The 16,684-nt window shown below is 42.7% G+C and overlaps 1 protein-coding gene across 8 annotated transcripts in view; it reads left to right on the plus strand.

The window, feature by feature from the left end:
• Nucleotides 1-16,684, plus strand: part of mgat5 (alpha-1,6-mannosylglycoprotein 6-beta-N-acetylglucosaminyltransferase) — a 160,072-nt gene that overhangs the window by 131,812 nt on the left and 11,576 nt on the right. For all 8 annotated transcript variants that reach the window (XM_043694045.2, XM_043694044.2, XM_043694048.2 and 5 more), the window contains exon 15: nucleotides 2,790-2,864. In XM_043694045.2, the coding sequence (XP_043549980.1) occupies nucleotides 2,790-2,864 (75 nt within the window). The remainder of the gene's footprint in view (nucleotides 1-2,789; nucleotides 2,865-16,684) is intronic.

The raw sequence follows: 16,684 nt of genomic DNA on the forward strand, positions 1-16,684 counted from the left end.
GCTACACAAATTAGAACTACAAAGACCATATGGAATCCGGATGCAGTGGACTCCATGGGAATTGCCTGGGAAAGTGAATATTCTCATGTGCAGTTCCCATGTCTGGAATCGATCCAAAATAATCCATTATGGTCTGAGGCATGCATTTTAACATAACTAATAGTTACCCAGGAGAAGCTAAAGAATTGAAAATTTAGTGTATCTCTTTGGTAGCTGCTGAACTGGCTGTATCCTCCATCCCTCCAAACTTGCCATGTGCCCCATCTCAATCCTTTATTAACTATCATTACCCTCTACCCGCAATGAACATAAGTCAGTTCTTCTATAATGCAGTGGTTGCATTCTTGTGCGACCCTGTGTTGTAAAAGAAATTGCCCTTTAGAAACAGCGTTTAAAGTATTGGTGCTGCAATCGAGTTACAGCCAACGCACATTTTAAATGTTCACGCTGTAGAAGCAGCATCTCCATTTCAATCGTGTTACAGCGAATTCAGGTTGACAAAAGGTGTGTTATAATAGAATGACTTGTATACCCACAATCCAATTGCAACCTCTCCCTCCAATGGCCTCAACCTCTGGGACCCAATAGATATCTCGTACACCCATCAACCTTTAAACCCTTGCTGCTATCCCATCTTCTCCTGGCAAAATACTATATGGTACCCGACAGACCTGATAACATCCTACCAGATTGTTACTCCCATCTGCCTGATGTCACCCCTCCCTCCCAGGAACCATGGCCTAACCATGAGCACTCCCATCTCTCATCTGGCACTCTACCCATCTAACCAATGCTGTCCTTACCCCTGAGCTTACATAGAGGTAGGGGCACTACCACTGTGCCATGGAGTCAGGAGGCCTGGGTTGAAGTCCCATCTGCTCCAGAGGTATGTAGTAACATCTCTCAACACGTTGATTCGACAATATCTCCATACTTTCTCATAGGACATATTGAAGTATTGGTTGTGCTGCTAGATACTTAAAACAGTGAGCATGGCACTCTGCTGCAAAGTGGAATGTTGTTTGATTCTCTTCCTGCCAACAGCCCCACCAAAATATCTTGCAAGAAGATAAACTGTTTGATTTCAGGTACACTCTGCATTTCTGAAGCGAATTGTGGGATCAGAATTACTGGTGAAAAATGTGGAGCTCACTTCTAATGGAATAATTTAGAAGTGGAATATCAATTTCACTGGCACTCCTCAATATTGTTGGTCAGTAGAGTTATGCAAGTAACTTTATGCTCAATTTTTAAAATTTAATTGTCCTTGAGCAAAAGTTCCTGAACTGTTTTGATTGCTTTCTTCACTGACTATCACTTGTAATCCTCAGAGAAGAGCAGAGAGTTCTCCCAATATTTTAGTCAACATCGAGAAAAACTGATCAAATTGTCATTCACCTCATTTGATAGATTTTGCTACACTAGTTTCCCACATGAAATAATTATACTTCAAAAAAACTCGCTGGATCTGAAGCCCATCCTGAGGATGTAATGTCATTTATATACTGTATATTTCTTCTTAGTAAATAGTTATATCGCTTCAAGATTAACAGTCACCAAATAGTGAAATGAAGACTGAAAGAAACTGTTTGATTGCACCTTGTTCCTCCTTGATTTGTAAATGAACCAATGCAATTATTTCAGAGGTAGAGACAGAAAAAAATCAACCAGGGTTTATGTGATTGTTCTTCAGTGATTCACTGCCACAGAATGCATACATATGAACACTGGCTGAGGATAGCAGAGGAATCTGTTGTATTCTTTCAAAAGGTCTATAAACCATCTGGGCTTTTTACGGTAACTTCGGACAGGAAGATATCTATGGGATTATATTGCAAGATGAATTAAAGGGACTAGATTTTATGACTGGGCAATCATTTTTGATTGCTTTTAACTTCATCATAGGTCTCCATGTGGATAATAGACTTTTGATAGTACAGAACTTCAGTGTTGCTTAAAAATACTGATTTTTGTCAATGCTTTTCATTTTGCGCTTCTCAGGACAATTTTTCCAAGGATACCATAAAGGGGAAAAGTAATATTTGCACTGCATGAGAGGATGATTTGGTTGGCAAATGAATTCAGATCGGTAGAGGTTTTGCAATAGAATACACCAGTTAATAATGACCAGTTTATTGACCAGCTCTGTTTAAATTTAAACCAGACAGGTAAGCTTTGGTCAAGGTGTCAGACTGAGAAATGAACCAACAAGTGGTTACCAGTTATTTTGTTGAGTTGAAACTGTTGCAGTGTGTAGGTGCCCTTTCTGAAGAGAACAGCAGGGCCTAATGTATTAATGTCTAAACTTTCCAGAACACGTATGCCATACTACAAACCTGACTGACAACCCTAAAATGACTGTGTATGTAATTCTTGTTGCATTCCGAATTATCCACCAAATGTTGCCCACTTGCAGAATCACGTCTAATGTCAGACACTTTGTTGGAAAGACAGACTGGTTGAGTACAGTGAATACCTTGCTGTTTGTATACAGCCAAAATGATGTTTGTTTGATATGATCTGTCAGTCTTCGGAGCATGAAGGCTACATACCTGCCATTGCACTGGGAACATTTTCTTGTGGATGCAGGATTGGTTGGTTAACAAAAGCTGAGCTGGGAGTAGGGATAAAGAAATCATTTTCAGGTTGGCAAACCCAAATCAATGAGTTCCACAATGATCAGCATCGAACCCTTAACCGTTTGCAAGCTTCAGTAAAATTTGCATCAGAGATCTGATTGTGCTTGATGCTGCCAGTACTCATCAGGACCTTTTTACTTTTTTTAATAGATTGAGCCATATTTGCCCTATGAATTCAACTGTGAAGGAATGTTGCAGAGAGTCAGTGCTTTTATTGAAAATCAGGTAATTTATTTTATTGTACAATCTAGAAATGTTGACTTGAGAAATCTCCTGGAAAATTACTGTTTAATCAGATGAGTCACTGTTTGTGTTTTGAAGATAGAATTGCTGGCTGATTTTTTTTTTGTAATTAAATGAAGAGTAGTTGAGATAATTACAGTATTTAAATGCTGTTCAGAAGGATTCATTCTTTTTCATTGAACTCAAAAGACTATTATTTCAAATGAATGTTGTATAAATTTGAAATATTGAATATTCAAATTTCAATTGCATTAGAAGATTTTGCTTACAGCTGTTCCCTGTGTTTCTTTTCCTTGCTGTCTTTACTTAATAAATAGAATTAAATCTATTTGTTTAATTTGTTCACCCATCTGATTAAAGTCTGTATTTTGCACCATGTAACTTTGGTTTCAGAAAAGCCAGGTTAAATTTTCTTGTGATATGTTAGTGTTATGTAAACGTCATTATAGTCGGTACTCATGACAGCAACCATGTGAAAAACAGAAGAGTTACTATTTCAAATATAAACTCTTCCAAGCGTGTACTGAAGTGTTGACTCTTCTGTTTGCTCAAGCCTATGCTGCTGAGAATTTCCAGCATCTGCAGTATTTGCTCTTTGTTTAATGTTAGAAAGTATGATCGATAAAGCTTATTTTATACAAGGAATATGATATAATACTTGATTCCAGAGTTGAGAGGGTTGAGCTGATGATGAGAGATTGAATACTCTGGGGCTATACTCATTGGAATTCAGAAGAATGAAGAGGGGGGGTGGGGGATCTTATGGAAACGTATAAAATTATGAAATGAATAGATAAGGTAGAAGCAAGGAGGTTGTTTCCATAGGCGGCTGAAACTAGAATTAGGAGGCATAGCCTCGAAATGAGGAGGAGCAGATTTACGACCGAGTTGAGGAGAAACTTTTTCACCCAAAGGATTGTGAATCTGTGGGATTTCCTGCCCAGTAAAGCAGTTGAGGCTACCTTGTTGAAAGACAAAGATAGATTTTTGAACAGTAAAGGAATTAAGGGTTATGGTGAGCGGGTAGGCAAGTGAAGCTGAGTCTACGAAAAGATCAGCCATGGTCGTCTTAAGTTGCAGAGCAGGCTCAATGGGTCAGATGGTTATATTTCTTATTATGTATATTCGTATTACTTGCTCAGTAGAAGTTGAGCATGGATTTTTTAAAATATTTGTTTTAATTCTTTCAAGGGATGTTAGCATTGCTGGCAAGGACAACAATGGTTGTTATTCCTAATTGCCATTGAGAAAGTGGTGGTAAGCCATTACTGTAGTCCATCTGGTGTAGGTATGCCTATAATACTTTTTTTAAAAAAAAAAGTCCAGGGTTTTGAACCAGCATCATTAAAGTAATGGTAATTTATTTCCAAGCCAGGAAGGTCTGTGGTTTTGAGTGGAACTTCTATTGATGTTTCGTGTGTTTGATGCTACTATGTTGTAGAAGTCACAAGTTTGCACGTTGCTTTTGAAGGAGCGGAATTGTTCAAGTGCGTCTCATGTTGTCTGCAATGCAGCTACTGCGTGGTGAAAGGAATGAATGTTGAAAGTGCGGAGAGGGGTGCTACTCAAGTGGGCAGCTTTGCTAGGTATCATGTTGAGCTTCTTGAAGGTAGTTAGAGCCACTTAGAGTCTCAGATGTACAGCACGGAAACAGACCCTTCGGCCCAACTCATTCATGCTGACCAGATATCCCAACACCATCTAATCCCACCTGCCAGTACCCGGTCCATATCCCTCCAAACCTTCCTATTCATATACCCATCCAGATGCCTTTTAAATGTTGCAATTGTACTAGCCTCAACCACTTCCTCTGGCAGATCATTCCATACACTTACCACCCTGTGTGAAAAAGTTGCCCGTTAGGTCTCATATCTTTCTCTCCCCCCGCCCCCGCCCCTCACCCTAAACCTACACCCTCTAGTTCTGGACTCCCCCAACCAAGGGAAAATACTTTGTTTATCTATGCCACTCATGATTTTATAAACCTCCTATAAGGTCACCCCCTCAACCTCTGCCGTTCCAGGGAAAATAGCCCCAGCCTATTTAGCCTCTCCCTATAGCTCAAATCCTCCAATTCTGGCAACGTCGTTGTAAATCTTTTCTGAACCCTTTCAAGTTTCACAACATCTTTTCGAGAGGAAGGAGACCAGAATTGCACGCAATATTCCAAGTGACCTAACCAACGTCCTGTACTGCTGCAACATGATCTCCCAACTCCTGTACTCAATACTCTGACCAATAAAGGAAAGCATTCTGGATTAGTGGTGCTGGAAAAGCACAGCAGTTCAGGCAGCACCCGAGGAGCAGTAAAATCGACGTTTCCCGAAACGTCGATTTTACTGCTCCTCGGATGCTGCCTAAACTGCTGTGCTTTTCCAGTACCACTAATCCAGAATCTGGTTTCCAGCATCTGCAGTCATTGTTTTTACCTAATAAAGGAAAGCATATCAAATGCTGCCTTCACTATTCAATCTACCTGCGACTCTACTTTCAAGGAGCTGTGAACCTGCACTCCAAGGTCTTTGTTCAGCAACACTCCCTAGGACCTTACCATTAAGTGTATAAGTCCTGCTAAGATTTGCTTTCCCAAAATGCAGCACCTTGCATTTATCTAAATTAAACTCCGTCTGCCACTCCTCAGCCTATTGGCCCATCTGATCAAGATCCCATTGTAATCTGAGATAACCTTCCTTGTTGTCAACTACACCTCCAATTCTGGTGTCATCTGCAAACTTTCTAACTATACCTCTTATGCTCACGTCCAATTTATTTACATAAATGATGAAAAGCACTGGACCCAGTTCCAATCCTCGTGGCACTCCACTGGTCACAGGACTCCAGTCTGAAAAAACAACCCTGCACCACCACCCTCTGTCTTCTACTGTTGAGTTAGTTCTATGTTCAAATGGTTAGTTCTCCCTGTATTCCATGAGATCTAACCTTGCTCACCAGTCTTCCCATGGGGAACCTTGTCAAATTCCTTACTGGCAACCATACAGATCACGTCCACCGCTCTGCCCTCATCAATCCTCTTCATTACTTTTTCAGAAATCTAAATCAAATTCGTGAGACATGATTTCTCCCACACACAGTCATGTTGACTATACCTAACCAGTCCTTGCCTTTCCAAATACATGTACATCCTGTCCCTCGGGATTCCCTCCAACAACTTGCCCACCACCAACATCAGGCTCATTAGTGTAAAGTTTCCTGGCTTGTCCTTACCACCCTTCTAAAACAGTGGCACCACATTAGCCAACCTCTGATCTTCTGGCACCTCACCTGTGACTATCAATAATACAAATATCTCAGCAAGAGGCCCAGCAATCACTTCCCTAGCTTCCCACAGAATTCTAGGGTACACCTGATCAGGTCCTCAGAATTTATCCACTTTTGTGTTTCAAGACCACCAGCACTTCCTCCTCTTTAATATGGACATTTTTCAAGATGTCATCGTCTATTTCCGTGCATTCTATATCTTGCATGTCCTTTTCCACAGTAAACACTGATGCACAATACTAGTTTAGTATCTCCCCCATCTTTTGCTGCTCCACACAAAGGCTGCGTTGTTGATCTTTGAGGGACCCTATTCTCTCCCTAGTTACCCTTTTGTCCTTAATGTATTTGTAACGCTACAATGAGGCCAGGAGCCGAGTGGCCTCGACAGAACTCAGTTGAGCATTGGAGCATGATTTTCTCTGTCACTTTGATCTTGTTTGTAGTTAAATGCTTGTTGTATAAGGGATGAAACCTAACTGGGTTAATAAATGTGGAGAAAGGGAGGAGTGCAGATGCTGGAGATCAGAGTCGAAAAGTGTGGTGCTGGAAAAGCACAGCAGGTCAGGCAGCATCCGAGGAGCAGAAAAGTTGACGTTTTGAGCATGAGCACTTCATCAGGAATGGAGGGGGTTTCTCAAGGAGGCTGAGAGATAAATGGAGGCAGTAGAGCTGGGGATGAAGGTAGCTGGGAATGCAATGGGTAGATGAAGGTGGAGAATGATGGTGATAGGTCAGAGGAGGGTGAAGATAGGCAAATGGGACGTAAACCAACATGGGTATGAATTCATAAAAGGGCCTACACTCAATAGGTTCAGAAAAATGTGGAGTAGGTAGAGAGAAATAGTAAGTTTTACGCAACTTAAAACAGTTGTGAGGATCACTGAAAAGGATCCTGACAATTTGAGTGGTGAAAATTGGGATGCGGGAGGAGAGAATCACAGCATTTGGGAAGAAGTGTATAATGAAAGATGGAAGTAGCATATTTAGGGTGGGGAACACAATCATGTTATTTGGTGCATTGGGGAGGGAGAAAGAACAGGAGAATTGAATAAGGGATGCTGGAAGGCAAATGTAGGGTATAGGGATCTGAATGTGAGTAAAATCAGAACAGGAATTTCGAAGGAGATTGTTGAAGGACTGATTCATAAAAGATTGAAAAGAGGAGAATCGGAAGGAAAGGCAAGACAATCTAGAATAATGGGATGGATGTGTAGTGTGGGGTTGAGGGGTGAAGTGGGCCTGATGCCGTTAGATGGTGAATGTTGTCTTGCAAAGGAAGGCCTCACAGAATGCACAGTACAAATGGGAGGGGCCCTGAGATTTGTTTGCACATGTTCACTCCATGATTCATTTAACTCTGAGAAGAAGGGTACCTAAGGCTCATCAACAGTTGTGATGGGATATAGTTATTCCACATGCTGCTTTGCAGGAATATTCACAGACTCATGTATCTGAAAGACAAGGATTAGGGATAAAACCATTAATTAGGTTCTGGATTCTATGATTATAGGGCTGTATCTTGGGGGATCATGAAGGGTGCCAAGAGTCTGTGAGCCAATTACCACATACCTAGAAAACACTGTAAACATCAAGGCTACAAAGACTTTGCACATAGCAGAATGAGAAGTGGAAAACCAATGGTGGTATTTGGATGATACATCTCACTGTGCACAGGAGGTTTCAGGACAGGCTTCCAGTCAAAACGTGAGCAGTCTGAAAAGGGCCCAAAAGATAGCTTGACTATGTCAGGCTCTTGAATGGAAAGCAAACATCTTATTCTTGATATTTGTGCACAGGTCAGTGTTTCCATGCCAGATGTTTGTGTAATTTAACCCAGCAGTTATACTAGTTTGTGTATATATAATTGCTGAGATTGAGGAGGAGGGATATCCAGTGCCAGCAGAACCAGACATATGTCACTGAAGAGGACTGCAGCAGTAGACAAAATGTGCAGAACCTGAAGAGGTGTACCAGGATCATTAAAGCTGAAGATATGACAGCTACCTGCAGATGGGTGGAAGCCAGTGCCAGCGATGTCTTAAGACTAGGCGTAGTGACACTCAGCTTATGGTGCTGAAGATTACAACAGCATTGAACATCCCAGCCACTGGCTCTTTTCAAGGAGCAAGTAAGAACATAGGTTATTAATTGGGAGATATCACATATGTGCATTCATGAGTTTACTTATAGCTTTTACAGGAAAGAAATACAGTTTTAGTTTACTAAATATCCAGAGAATGAAGGAACCAAAGTCTTTAGATTGTTAGCCATCGCTGGATTTCCCTCTGTATAAGTGGTTATCAACTGTGTGCATGTGCACTCAGAACTTCATGACATCATCCAACCAGGTTCCTGATTTGGAACGTACTTCACTCCCTAATGACCAGTTAATTTGTGACCATAGGCAACAATTCCTGCAGATGTATGCGTGCTATTTATATATATGTCATGACATGTATGGCTGCACAATTCGCCAATTCCTCAAATGTTTTCTCCACAGATATCCAGGACTAGCTCATCAGTGATCAGCGATAGCCACAGTGGGCATGGTTAATTAACCCCCATGCACAGTCCTCTAGCTCATGCTAAATAGTGCTTCAGTGCAGCATATGCATCCACTAAGGCAGTCTTGGAAGAGTCAGTTGGTTTTCTGGTCCAATTGTGAGGAGCACTCTAGTACTCAGGGTCTCTGAGATTGTTTGCTGCACCCTGCACAACCTAACCCTGTGACAGAAAAAGATTTAGAGGGGCTGATGGTGCAGTCATCTTGGACAAGGAAGACTACTCGTCTGATAGAGGTGCTGAGGGAGCGGATGTTGATGATGAGCATGCTGAAGAGACCACAGCAGTGCTGAGCTGAGGCAGACAGGTCCAAGAAAAGCTAATAGTGACTAGTTTTGAGGAAGAATATCTTTGCTACAAAAATAAAGGAAGAATCAGGACTATGAACCAATTATGACACAAATACATTCATGCCCTCAGTTTAAACTTAAATAAAGTATTTTGTTTACCATTCACTGTAAATTAATTCATTCTCAATAATCTGATGATGTTGCCTGCCAAATGCGTCATGAAGCTTTGAAAGGTTACATGGGCCTTGTATTTTTATGACTGAAACCATCATTTGCAAGGGACACTTAGATGTGGAGGGTCTGAACTATCCTGATTGACTTGCAGAACCAGAACATGCATCTAGCATCCCCACTTTCTAGAGGGTAGCAAAGAATAAATGTCAGCACTCTTTGCACTTTACCACACAAAGCACATATGCTGATCAGTGCTTGTCAATGTTGTTCACAAGGATAACAAAAATAGTCAGAAATGCAACACATTGAAACAGATCATAGGTCTTTTTGACAAAGTGTTTTTTTTTCAATAAGTATTAGGTTGTACAAAAGGTTTCCACTGTGCATCCACTGTGACATCATTGTTGTTGAGTCTATCTTTTCATGCTGCTACGTCATTGTGCCACATCAGCAGTTGAGCTTGAGGAAGTGTGCTGACTGATTTGTAAGATTGCCACCAATGACTTTGGGCATACTGTGATAGTCTGGGGACAAGATGGCTCTTGTCTGTTTTGGGCATCTTCCACAGCTGCAGAGCAATCTCCATGACTTGACCTGATGGAGGCATTTGGTCACTAGCTAAAGGAAGTAGTGTGGTAGGGCACCTCAAGTGGCCCCTCAAGTTATGTGACCCTCAAGATTAGAAAACTATCTTGGTAACAATTTGGGTTGCCAAAGTACAATCCTGTTGTAGGTAAAATTATGCACTAGTTGTTAAAATGCATAATTGCAAAATGCAATAATATCAATCTAGCTCTATTTGAAAAGAGCTTCAAGAGCCTTGGGAATGTCATGTCAAAAAACAGTTAATTATATGATATTTAGGTGACATGTTCAAGTGTTTGGGTTAATTTACTTGTGCAAGCAGGGAGAAAGGTTTGCAGATATTTAGCCTTGGATAGGATTTTTGGTAAAGCAGTTTACATGTGGTCTTTGGAAGAAATTAAGGATTTGATGGCTTTTAAAACATTTCATCATTGTAATACCTATTAACAGAATTTTTCACTTCTGGTCTTCCTTTCACCATTTTGGGGAAGAAGAAAGGAGATGAACAGCCATGGTCAGTCACTGTTTAAGATGGAAGGCGTCCTTATGGTGTGGCAAGCAAAAATTGTCACATCATAGCTACATTATCATCAGGTCCCATTTAAATGCCTCTAGCCAGTTATGGAGTTTGAATGGATGTTCTGCTACAATTCACCGGTTAGTGTGGTAAAGCATTTTCAGGCCTTTATGTGAAGCTGGCCAGTAGTTAGAGGTGATGTATAGGGATGCCACAAATGTTTTGGCAGAGCGCTCAAAATCTTTGTGGTCTCACGGGTATTTGTACTTAACCATATAAAATTTTCTAGAACCTGCATTTTGATCTGTAGCAGCCTCTTTAATCACTGTTAATTAGGTCAGTTAAGACCTAGAGACACCACCCACACCCTCCACCTCCTCCAAGACTTCAGTTTCCCCGGTCCCCAACGTCTCATCTTCACCATGGATATCCAGTCCTCTACACCTCCCTCCGCTATGACCCAGGCCTCCAAGCCTTCCGTTTCTTCCTCTCCTGATGTCCCCAACAGTACCCTTCCACCGACACACTCATTCGTTTGGCTGAACTGGTCCTTACCCTCAACAATTTCTCCTTCGAATCCTCCCACTTCCTACCAAAGGGGTAGCCAGAGGCATCCAGATGGGCCCCAGCTATGCCTGTCTCTTTGTTGGCTACATATAACAGTCCATCTTCCGTAGTTACACCAGCACCACTCCCCACCACCTCTTCCGCTACATTGATGACTGCATTGGCGCCACCTCGTGCTCCCATAAGGAGGTTGAGCAATTCATCAACTTCACCAACACATTCCACCCGACCTTAAATTTACCTGGACCATCTCTGACACCTCCCTTCCCTTCCTGGACCTCTCCATCTCCATTAGTGACGATCGACTTGACACCGACATTTTTTTACAAACCCACCCACTCCCACAGCTACCTGGATTACACCTCTTCCCACCCTACCTCCTACAAAAGTACCATCCCGTATTTCCAATTCCTCTGCCTCTGCTGAATCTGCTCCCAGGAGGACCAGTTCCACCACAGAACACACCAGATGGCCTCCTCCTTTAGAGACCGCAATTTCCCTTCCCACGTGGTTAAAGATGCCCTCCAACACATCTCGTCCACATTCTGCACCTCCGCCCTCAGACACCACTCCTCCAACCGTAACAAGGACAAAACCCCCACGGTGCTCACCTTCCATCCTACCAACCTTCGCATAAACCAAATCATCCGACGACATTTCCGCCACCTTCAAATGGATCCCACGACCAGGGATATATTTCCCTCGCCACCCCTTTCCGCCTTCCGCAAAGACCATTCCATCTGTGAATACCTGGTCAGGTCCATGCCCCCCAACAACCCACTCTCCTGTCCTGGCACCTTCCCCTGCCACTACAGGAATCGCAAAACCTGTGCCCACACCTCCTCTCTCACCTCCATCCAAGGCCCCAAAGGAGCCTTCCACATCCATCAAAGTTTTTTCTGCACAACCACCAATATCATTTATTGTATCCGTTGCTCCAATCCGGTCTCCTCTACATTGGGGAGACTGGACGCCTCCTCGCAGGGTGCTTTAGGGAACATCTCTGGGACACCCGCACCAATCAACCACACCGCCCTGTGGCCCAACATTTCAACTCCCCCTCCCACTCAGCAGAGGACATGGAGGCCCTGGGCCACCTCCACCGCCACTCCCTCACCACCCGATGCCTGGAGGAAGAACGCCTCATCTTCTGCCTCGGAACACTTCAACCCCAGGGCATCAATGTGGGCTTCACCAGTTTCTTCATTTCCACTTCCCCCACCTCACCCCAGTTCCAAACTTCCAGCTCAGCACTGTCCCCATGACTTGTCCTACCTGCCTATCTTCCTTTCCAACTATCCCCTCCACCATCCTCTCTGACCTATCACCTTCATCCCCACCCCCATTCACCTATTGTACTCTATGCTACTTTCTCCCGACCCCCATCCTCCTCTCATTTATCTCTCCACCCTGCAGGCACTCTGCCTCTATTCCTGATGAAGGGCGTTTGCCCTAAACATCAATTTTCCTGCTCCTCGGATGCTGCCTGAACTGCTGTGCTTTTCCAGCACCACTCTAATCTCGAAGCTAGTGCAACTAAACAACCTGCACATTACAAGAGTTGAGAGTACGTAGAACAGTACAGGAACAGGCCCTTGAGGCCACCATGTCTGCACCAACCACAATGCCATTCTAAACTAATCCTAGATATGTTCTACATCTCTCTATTCCCTGCCTGTTCATGTGCCTGTCGAAATCCTCAAATGTTGCCATCATATCTGCTTCTACCACCTCCCTGGCAGTGCATAGACTCTCCGTCTTATCCAAGCTCTCGTAATTCTGTGTACTTGTAACAACTCGTCCCTCAGCATCTGACATTTTTGCAAAAAAGGTCCTAGTATGTCCAACCTCTCCTCATAATTAATACACTGCTGATAAACACCCTGGTAAACCTCTTTGGCAGTTGAGAATGTGGTGCTGGAAAAGCATAGCAGGTCAGGCAGCATCCGAGGAGGAGATGAATCAATATTTCGGGCAAAAGCCCTTCATCAGGAATGAGGCTGTGAGCTGGTGGGTAAAGTAGCTGTGAGTGCAATAGATGGATGGAGTTGGGGGTAATAGTGATAGTTCGAAGAGGAGGCTCGAGTAGATAGGTAGGAAGGAAGATGGACAGGTCATGAGGGTAATGTCGAGTTGGGTCAGGGATTAGTGGGGGGAGGGGAAATGAGGAAACTGGTGAAATCCACATTGATGCTGTGGGGTTGGAGGATCCCGAGGCGGAAGATGAGATGTTCTTCCTCCAGGCATCGGGTGGTTAGGAAGTGGCAATGAAGGAGGCCCAGGACCTGCATGTCCATGGTGGAGTTGGAGGGGGAGTTGAAGTGTTCACCACGGGGCAATGGGATTGGTTGATGTGGGTTTCCTAGAGATGTTCTCTGAAGCGGTCTGCATGTAGCCGTCTTGTATCCCCAATGTAGAGTAGACCGCATTGGGAGCAACAGATACAGTAAATGACATGTGTGGAAGTCCAAGTAAAAGTCCCATCTCTGGTGTGGAAGGGGAGGGGAGAGTTGTAAGATTCTGACTGTCAGCCCTATTTATGCATCTCTCGATTTTATCGACTTCTATTAAGTCTCCCCTTAGCCTCCACAGCTCTAGCCATTCCTTATCACTCATATCCTGTAATCCATGCAGCATCCTCTTCTGCGCCCTCTCCAAAACTTCCCTATCCTTCCTGTAATGTGGCAATCGGAATTGAATGCACTATTCTAAGTGTGGCCTAGCCAAAGTCTTCTAAAGCTGCAACATGATATCCTGACTCTTGTACTCAATTTCCTGACTAATGAAGGCAAGCAGCCATAGGCCCTCATCTTGTTACAACTTCCAAATTGTATATCAGGGTTAAATACCATATGCCACTGCTCTGCCCATCTGATCAATCAATATATGTCTTCCTGTAACCTGCAACCATCAGCTTTGCTATTAACTGCTCTACCAATCTCTGTGTCATCTGCAGATTTGCTTAACATTTTCCCCCACATTTTCATTTATATCACTTATATACATAACAAACAATAAGGGTCCCAGTACTGATCCTTGGGGTACACTGCTGGACACTGGCCTCCTGACACTTAAACAGCCTTCTACCACTATCCTTTGTGTCCTATTACAAAGCCAGTTTCTGATCCATTTTGCCAAGTTTCCCTCAATTCCATGTGATTTAACTTTCTCAAGCAGTCTCCCACGTGGGACCTTTTAAAAAGCTATGCTCAGATCCATATAAAATTGATTTTTTTAAACATATTTGTTTATTTTTGTGGGATGTGGACATCGCTGGCTGGTCAACATTTATTGCCTGTCCCTGGTTGCCCTTGAGAAGATGGTGAGCTACCACCTTGAACCGCTGCATTCCACCTGCTGTCATTTGATCCACAATGTCATTAGGGAGGGAATTCCAGGATTCTCCCCCAACAACAATGAAGGAACGGCAATATATTTCCAAGTCAGGATGGTGAGTGACTTGGAGGGGATCTTGAAGGTGGTAATGTTCCCATATATCAGCTTCCCTCATCCTTCTAGATGGAAGTGGTCATGGGTTTGGAAGATACTGTCTGAGGATCTTTGGTGAATTACTGCAGTGCATCTTGTAGATGATACCCACTGTTACTGAGCATTGGTGGTGGAGCAGGTGGATGCTTGTGGATGAAGTGCCAATCAAGTGGGCTGCTTTGTCCTGGATGCTGTCAAGCTTCAACTTAACTTCCCTCATCCACACACTTGATCACATTTTCGAAAGTCTATATTTGTTAGACAAAGCTATGCTGACTACCCCTAATTAACCAATGACTTTCCAAGTGGATATTAATTTGCTCCTTTGGAATTTTCTCCAGTAGTTTCCCTACTACTGATGTGAGACTCGCAGTCTGTAGTTTCCTGCTTCATCTCTACCTTCCCTCTTTAAAAGATGAAGCCACATTAGCTGTCCCGCAGTCCTCTGGCACTCTTTTTTTTGCTTCCCATCCCATGCCCTTGACCAGGGAGGAATTCTAAATTTGTCAGAGTCCCTGCAATTTCCTGCCTCACCTCCCACAGTAGGTTTGGATGCAGTTCATCAAGGGCAGTAGATTTGTCCATTTTCAAGTGTGACAGAGCCTCCAATATGTCCCCATTTCCCATGTCAAACCGTGCATGTTCCTCACAGTCACTTTACCTGAATTCCATACCTATGTTCTCCTTTCCAAAGTGAAGACCAAAGCGGAGTGTTCATTCAACAACCTTTCGCACACAGCTTGCTCCCTTGGTTAGATTCTTGTCACCTTTTGACTTATTACTTGTTCACCATGCTTCTAAACTATTTACTTTTCAAATATTTCTGAACAAAACCCTATCACAAGTTTTATTCACAACTCCAGATGCCTGTAGTATTTCCCTTTTCTTCCACTGCAGCTATTTATTTTAAATGTTTAGAAAACATTCAGCGCAACTACTCTCAAGATCAGTTAATTTATGCTCATTTTAACTCAGCAGTTTTAGACCCAATTTTTTCTTTAAATTAGATTTAGTGAATGGATGTCATCAGTAGATTGGGAAGCATGAGTTCTACCCATCCTCCACTTTTCTTTCTTTTTTGCTATTGCAGTATTCGTGCATTTTTTTTTTTAAAATCTGTAATGGAATGTCAAATCAGGCTCATCTCAGCACTTTGTGGAGTAACTTTAACCTGTTTCAATTTCCTGTGTGTTATCTACTGGTCTCCTCAAATTACTGGTCACATTTGAATTCCTTGCTATAAATCATCTCCACTTTTTTGGTAATGGCACTGCATTGTGCAAAAACATTGTAAAATGTAATCCTATAATCAAGTTAGATTGAGTGGATGGGGTGTGAGATCCGTTGTCAACTGAGAAGTATCTACCCCCACAACCCTAAGTCCTGTCAAGAAATGGGTTGCATTCAGCACAGCCAACCAATTGTCAACTACTGATAGATCCCATTATCACTTAACTAGCTTCTGTTCTTCCCTGGCATACTATGAACAATCCTTTTTGCCCTCCTCCATTTCCTTACCCTTCCTAATCCCCCTCACCCCCATCTCCACCAATCCGTTCACTCTTCTTTTCTCTCCTACACTCCTATGCCTGTCAATCATTTTCTAGCTGCTGCTAGTTCTGAAGAAAGGTCACTGAACTCAAAACATTATTCTTGTTTTGTCTCCACAGATGCTGCAAGCGTGCTGGGTTTTTCCAATTTGTTTTTGGTTGATTAGATAGGATAGCTATATTTTGAGTCTGAAGAGGTAATAATATCCAGGTTATTACCTTAGCCTTAAACTAATTGGCATAGGATCAAAAAGATTAAAGAAAAACATGTGACTGAAAGATCAGTGTTGGAGAAACTGGTCTGAATTCATAGGACATTGGCACCAGCACGGGGAAAGACGAAAACTGTTCTGGTGGGACGGGCTCTACCTGGATCATGCTGGTACTACAATCCTGTTGAATTTTCATTAAAAAGGGCTTTAAGCTAAATAGTGTGGGGAGAAGGGTTGGATTGTTTAGAAAATTATACAGTCCAAGGTAACATTGCAGGTTAATGTTGGAGTTGATTATTACCAGAAAATAAAAGGAAGGGAGAAACTGTGTCAATGCCTTTGCACCAAGGAATATTAAAAATATAAGGAAATTTGATAACCGAACATGCTTAATGCATGAAGCATTTGGAATAAGGTAGAGACATGTAAGGTGCAAATCAGGGTAACTGAATATGATCTCATAGCCATCAGAGAAACATAGTTGCAAAGGGATCAAAACTGGGAACTTGGTATTCAGACCTTTTTGGAGGGACAGGAGGGATGGGGGAGGTTGAGGGGGGAGAAGCATTGTTAATAA

This window comes from Chiloscyllium plagiosum, unplaced genomic scaffold, assembly GCF_037043375.1.
Source record: "Chiloscyllium plagiosum isolate Xiang-an unplaced genomic scaffold, Cpla_swu_hap1 HiC_scaffold_7, whole genome shotgun sequence".
In the NCBI taxonomy this organism is placed as follows: Eukaryota; Metazoa; Chordata; class Chondrichthyes; order Orectolobiformes; family Hemiscylliidae; genus Chiloscyllium; species Chiloscyllium plagiosum.